The sequence below is a fragment of the Xyrauchen texanus genome, unplaced genomic scaffold, assembly GCF_025860055.1.
Source record: "Xyrauchen texanus isolate HMW12.3.18 unplaced genomic scaffold, RBS_HiC_50CHRs HiC_scaffold_556, whole genome shotgun sequence".
NCBI lineage: Eukaryota > Metazoa > Chordata > Actinopteri > Cypriniformes > Catostomidae > Xyrauchen > Xyrauchen texanus.
Genome location: NW_026266529.1, coordinates 1 through 7500, shown reverse-complemented (window position 1 = coordinate 7500; position 7500 = coordinate 1). Strand labels below are relative to the sequence as shown.

At 36.0% G+C, this 7500-nt stretch overlaps 1 protein-coding gene across 1 annotated transcript in view; it reads right to left on the bottom strand.

Annotated features, from left to right (window-relative positions):
- The window catches only part of LOC127642337 (cysteine dioxygenase type 1-like), a 9208-nt gene extending 1728 nt beyond the window's left edge, over positions 1-7480 (bottom strand). Inside the window, exons 1-4 of the mRNA XM_052124947.1 lie at positions 7299-7480; positions 4010-4087; positions 3136-3293; positions 2178-2347 (exon numbers count right to left, since the gene is read on the bottom strand). Coding sequence (XP_051980907.1) covers positions 2178-2347; positions 3136-3293; positions 4010-4087; positions 7299-7468 — 576 coding nt within the window. The 5' untranslated portion in view covers positions 7469-7480. The remainder of the gene's footprint in view (positions 1-2177; positions 2348-3135; positions 3294-4009; positions 4088-7298) is intronic.
- Between the last annotated feature and the right edge of the window lie 20 nt (positions 7481-7500).

Below are 7500 nucleotides of genomic sequence, written 5' to 3'. Positions count from 1 at the left end.
TCTGGAGAAGAAAAGGTGTACACTACCATTAGTCCTGTGCCAACAGTGAAGCATCCTGAGACCATCCATGTGTGGGGTTGCTCTTCATCACAGGGAGTGGGTTCGCTCACAATCCTGCACAAAAACACTGCCATGAATGGTATCAAAACGTTCTGCAAGAGCAACTTCTCCCAATGATCCAGGAGCAATTTGGTGATGATCCGTGCATTTTCCAGCATGATGGAGCAGCATGTCACAAGGCAAGAGTGATAATGAAGTGGCTCGGAGATCAGACAACTCCCCGGATCTTGATCCCATAGAGAACCTGTGGTCAATCCTCAAAAGGCGAGTGGACAAACAGAAACCCACAGTCTGTGATCGACTCCGAGCACTAATAAGGCAAGAATGGATCTCCATCATTCCGGATTTGGTCCAGAAGCTGATATCCAGCATGCCAGAGTGAATTGCAGGGGTGATTAAGAACAAGGGGCAACACTGTAAATATCGACTCTTTGCATATTTTTAATGTTTTTACTAATAAAAGTCTTTAAAACGTATAAAACGCTCATCATTGTTTTCCAGTGTACCATAGAAACATGTGACAATTTTCTACAAATACTGAAGCAGCAAATTTGCAAAACACAAAATGAATGTCACTTTTGGCCACGGCTGTAGAGATGCAAGGGTGCGCATTATGCAATTCAGGATTTTACACAGATTCTATTGGATCCCCTCTAGATTGTTCAGGCTTGGTCTTAAAGACACGCCCACCTGCTGGCGATGCCAATTGGAGGATGGAGACACGGCCCATGTTTTTTTGGGGATGTGTTGAGATCCAAGAGTTTTGGTAAGGTTCAGAGTTGTATGTGTGACGTTTTGGGAACTCAAATTTAGTTTTGCCCCAGACTCTGTATTTTGGGTGATGGGGCGGTCATCAATTTGAGGGATAAACACATAAATAATTGGGTTGTGACCAGTAATATGATTGGTGGGCATTTTATTTTAAGGGGATGGAAGTTGGATAGAGCGCCCACATGTGTGCGGAGATGGGGAGGATGGCAGCTTTCGAGAAGGTGGCAAGTAGAAGGCTGGGATTTGGGAATGTTTTTAATAGGAAATGGGGCAATTATTTCAGTGTTTTTGGGGGACTCTCGGGGAGGGGATGTGGAGAGACAAATTTTGTTTTAATTATATATGATTGTTGAATATACGTATATATATATATGTATATATGTTTTCGTCAGTATGTGAATTCTTATTTGTGACCACAAGGGTGTTGGTTGGGGGTCAGGGTGGGGTTGGTGATTGGGGAAGGGGAGGGGTTATAATGGGGGTTAAATGTTAAATGTTGATTAAATTTATATTTGTTGTGTTTTTGTTTGTTATATATCTTCGAATCGATAAAATACGTTTATGAATGAAGAAGAGAGAAACACAGATAAAGATTAGAGCACATACTTAAAAGCACGAGTTAATGACATCATGACGGGCTCATTGATACATCCGTATCTTATCTTATCAAAGTTCAGGCTTGATGTTGAAACTATTTTGTCCAGACAGCAGTTTGGTCAAGGTAAACTTATGCAACTAGTGAATGAAAAACGAGTTCGTTGTGTTTGGCCAAACTGGAGCACTGATGCCGCTTTCATTCGCTGGTAAATGAAGTGTGAGTGCAAGTTCTCACATGTGTGTAAAATTACTCCCAACCTCCATTTCCATCTGGAAAAAACCATTCAATGGCAGAATTCCTGCATGCTGTGCAAAAGAGACATTACGTCATTTAACATCGGGGCTTTGGCACCCGAGGCTCAGCGTGAGGAATGTTGGCCGTGTTCACGGAACACACAGTTCTTTCTGGTGGTGTTGTGTTAGTGAACAACATCCCTGTACAAAACTCTCCAACATCAATGCAATGAATTCCTGTTGTAAATAATAGACTGATAAGGATTATTATATATTAAATATTAACATTCAAGCCCAAAACTGAGGCGCACACTCCAGTGTTTCAGGACTCATTCATGTTTATGATTGGTTTGTGTTTTCAGATTGTTCATATGAAATCTTTTGTACTCTTCATTTTAATAGCCATGCATTATGTTGTGCATGCAGGAATGTCATTTTTAACTTCAACACTGTCATCTACAGAATATTGCATCTAGAATTTCTGAAAGTGACTGAAACACAGCGTGCACACTTACATACGGCGTCCTCTCGCCATATTTACTCCAGAAGGTCATTTTGACGGTGTTGTGGTGTCCGGTGCGCTGGTCAAACGTCCGACACACCTGGAACGGCGGACTGTACAGGTGCAAACTCACGGCGCTCTCCGTGTGACTGACGTTCTCCACCCGATGGAGTCCGATGGAGTCTGAAACGAATTCACAGTAATGACTCCGTTTCACTTCACCACAACGACCAAGTTTGTGAGTCTGATCTCATGAAATTACGCGACTGTGGCGACATATGTTCACAATTACATTACGTGGTTAATTACACGTATCGCGGCAGTTCTGAGGTGAAATGTCCACTGTGTGGCGCTAAAAGTGAGTTAAATATTCTCCCCAACAGATGAGGTTTTTAAGGTTAATTGAGTTTTAAATCAACAAAACTGACCTCCCAAACCCAAAACCTAAACCTGACCATCAGTCAAGCTACCGCACAGTTTGATCACGTGAACAAGCTTGTAAATGTAGTTGATTATGTGACGTAAACGTTCAAATGAGACATGCACTAAAAGTGTTTAGATGTCATAAGTGTTTATGCACTGATAATCTGCTGTTTTACACGTTTAAATGTGTTGTTGTAGCGCCTCTAGTGTTCATTTCACCAGGAATCTGACTTGTAAAAGTTGCAAAAACTAAAAATACATTATTGCATAAATGTAGTACAGTCACATGTTCATGAGGTTTGTTTTTACAACATCAAAGACTTGAGTTGCCTTCTCTGACCTTAAGGAACAACAAGTTCTGATATTTATAACCATAAACCTGCATTTCCTCTTTGTGACATGAAGTTCTGCTCAGTTAGCATCACACAGAGTTTGATTATAAATCAAATCATAGAAGTGATTATTGATGAATTATTAAGCTAGAGTTATGTGCATAATGTGTGCAGTGATCACTCTACAGGTACTGTTGATAAACAGCACATTGTTACCGTTAATGTAAGCGCACTGGTTTTCCTGTAAGATCCGCTGGGATTTCTGGACCATCCCACCCAGGAGTTTGCGATCCGGCCAGTCGAATAAAGTTTCCTTCAACTGTCCCTGTAGCAGCTTCATGAAACAGTGCGAGTCCGTGTGATCGTGGATACTGCTGCAATGAGACACAAACACACACACATCAACACAAACACATCAACACAAACACATCAACACAAACACATCAACACAAACACATCAACACAAACACATCAACACAAACACATCAACACAAACACATCAACACAAACACACACACATCAACACAAACACATCAACACAAACACATCAACACAAACACATCAACACAAACACATCAACACAAACACATCAACACAAACACATCAACACAAACACACACACATCAACACAAACACATCAACACAAACACATCAACACAAACACATCAACACAAACACATCAACACAAACACATCAACACAAACACATCAACACAAAGAGACCTTCAGAACTGATGAAGACTGAGAGCATACAGATCTTATTCATTAAATTTCTGCTTTGTGATGATGGAATGCCAATTCATCTGTGAATAAATGCTCATGCCACATCTTAGGATATGTCCTTATTTTATCAGGAATTTAATCTGCTCCATATTCATTTATTAACCCTTTTCAGTAGATTATCTCTTGACTCCACTAATCACAAGACCATTGGACTCTATTATCAGGATACTATCAGGTGGGTAATATCTCTGATTCATTGATGCATGCATTCTTGTTCAATTATTAATAAGGCAGATTTTCTAATTGAAATGAACTTCATTAAGAAATGTATATATTGAACATGACATAATTCTTAATAACATTCTCACCTGCCGTGCCCTTCACCCCAACATAAAATCATCAGGTTGAATTTTCCATTTCCCTCATCAACAAGATTCCTGGTGTATCTATCAAGACATGTTCACAATTTGAATCATATTGATTGAATCAATGTGCAGTTGTTATTTCCTATATAATACTTTTTGACAAGACAGGACATTTACGAAATATAGTTTACAGTGCAGTCGGCTCATTCAGAATCACTGGATCAGTTTTAAAAGTGCTGATTGTTTTGTTCTCTAAACTGGACTAACTTTAAGGGTGGCCTATAATTTGGAGTTAGTATAAGCCTCACTGTTGTTTTGTTGTTGAGAAATATAATGACACGAATGCTCAAACCATTATATACATTTACATTTATGCATTTGGCAGACGCTTTTATCCAAAGTGACTTACAGTGCCCTTATTACAGGGACAATCCCCCCGGAGCAACCTGGAGTTAAGTGTCTTACTCAAGGACACAATGGTGGTGACTGTGGGGATCAAACCAGCAACCTTCTGAGTACCAATGTATTATACAGAGCACTTATTACAGGGACAATCCCCCCGGAGCAACCTGGAGTTAAGTGTCTTACTCAAGGACACAGTGGTGGTGACTGTGGGGATCAAACCAGCAACCTTCTGAGTACCAATGTATTATACAGAGCACTTATTACAGGGACAATCCCCCCGGAGCAACCTGGAGTTAAGTACCTTACTCAAGGACACAATGGTGGTGACTGTGGGGATCAAACCAGCAACCTTCTGATTACCAGTTATGTGCTTTAGACCACTACGCTGCCACCAAACCAGCAACCTTCTGAGTACCAATGTATTATACAGAGCACTTATTACAGGGACAATCCCCCCGGAACAACCTGGATTTAAGTGTCTTACTCAAGGACACAATGGTGGTGACTGTGGGGCTCAAACCAGCAACCTCCTGATTACCAATGTATTATAGAATATATTGAATATATAATGCTGAAGCCCATTATAGAATATATAGAATATTAATACTGAAACCATTATAGAATATATAGACTATATAATGCTGAAGCCCATTATAGAATATATAGAATATATAATGCTGAAACCTATTATAGAATATATAGAATTTATAATGCTGAAACCCATTATAGAATATATAGAATATTAATACTGAAACCATTATAGAATATATAGAATATATAATGCTCAAACCCATTATAGAATATATATAATATATAATGCTGAAACCCATTATAGAATATAAACCCATTATAGAATATATAGAATATATAATGCTGAAACCATTATAGAATATATAGAATATATAATGCTAAAACCCATTATAGAATATATATAATATATAATGCTGAAACCTATTATAGAATATATAGAATTTATAATGCTGAAACCCATTATAGAATATATAGAATATTAATACTGAAACCATTATAGAATATATAGAATATATCATGCTGAAACCCATTATAGAATATATTGAATATATAATGCTGAAGCCCATTATAGAATATATAGAATATATAATGCTCAAACCATTATAGAATATATATAATATATAATGCTGAAACCCATTATAGAATATATATAATATATAATGCTCAAACCATTATAGAATATATAGAATATATAATGCTAAAACCATTATAGAATATATAGAATATATAATGCTCAAACCATTATAGAATATATATAATATATAATGCTGAAACCCATTATAGAATATATAGAATATATAATGCTGAAACCCATTATAGAATATATAGAATATATAATGCTCAAACCATTATAGAATATATAGAATATATAATGCTGAAACCCATTATAGAATATATAATGCTGAAACCCATTATAGAATATATAGAATATATAATGCTCAAACCATTATAGAATATATAGAATATATAATGCTGAAACCCATTATAGAATATATAGAATTTATAATGCTGAAACCCATTATAGAATATATAGAATTTATAATGCTGAAACCCATTATAGAATATATAGAATTTATAATGCTGAAACTCATTATAGAATATATAGAATTTATAATGCTGAAACCCATTATAGAATATATAATGCTGAAACCCATTATAGAATATATAGAATTTATAATGCTGAAACCCATTATAGAATATATAGAATTTATAATGCTGAAACTCATTATAGAATATATAGAATTTATAATGCTGAAACCCATTATAGAATATATAATGCTGAAACCCATTATAGAATATATAGAATATATAATGCTGAAACCCATTATAGAATATATAGAATATATAATGCTGAAACCCATTATAGAATATATAGAATTTATAATGCTGAAACCCATTATAGAATATATAATGCTGAAACCCATTATAGAATATATAGAATATATAATGCTGAAACCCATTATAGAATATATAGAATATATAATGCTGAAACTCATTATAGAATATATAGAATTTATAATGCTGAAACCCATTATAGAATATATAATGCTGAAACCCATTATAGAATATATAGAATATATAATGCTGAAACCCATTATAGAATATATAGAATATATAATGCTGAAACCCATTATAGAATATATAGAATTTATAATGCTGAAACATTCTGCAGGCGTCACTGAATGTTTTTGATTGTTTTTGAAAAGGTTTTAATTCATATTGAACATCTTTAAAACAGGGAAAAATCTCTTCTACTCTTTCCATCCTGAAACTGAAGCTGTTTGGGAAACAATGACATCAGTCGAAGAATCCAGAAAGAGCTGAGTGTGAGTTTGGGAATCTGATGCAGAATATGGATTTGGAAAGTGCATGTCGCACTGAGAGCAGCGGGTGTGCGCCAGGAGCGGAGCTCTGATTGGTCCAGACCATGAAGCTCCGCCCCCGCTTGTGAAAACATCTCACATTCAGAGAGAAAAAGAGTTCGACAAGCATTTACCGGAATTATTGAGCAGTCAAAGGACATTCCACGTCAAAACAAGCAAAAGAGTGATCGTTTGACTCCCAACAAGTATTTCTCTCTGATTAAAAAGTCAGAAATTATTATTATTATTATTTTATTTTTTTAGTATGACAGAATTAAAGTTGACAATTTAAACCTCAATCAAAGTGTGTCATTGAAGAATCACTCTCTGTGTTTACACTGACAGATGAATATGTGAAAATGTATAACATAAGCTGTGCATTTTGTCCCTGGTGTGTGCACGCGTGAAGTACACAAAAACTCACCATTATCAACATTAGCACTTAATAATATAACAACAACAATGATAGTAATAAATACAGTTAAATAAATTACCTGTACTGGTCAAATTTGGCAAATTTCATCCATTCCTGAGGATTACTGTCATACGCTTCCATGATGTTCTGCACCTCCTCCACATTAATATTGTCACTTTCAAAAATCTTGTGCAGAGTTTGAATCAAATCGTCCAAAGTTTCTGGTTTGACTAGTTCGGTTTGGTCCATCTTCTCTCGTTGTGCTGATGATGTTTGAGGTG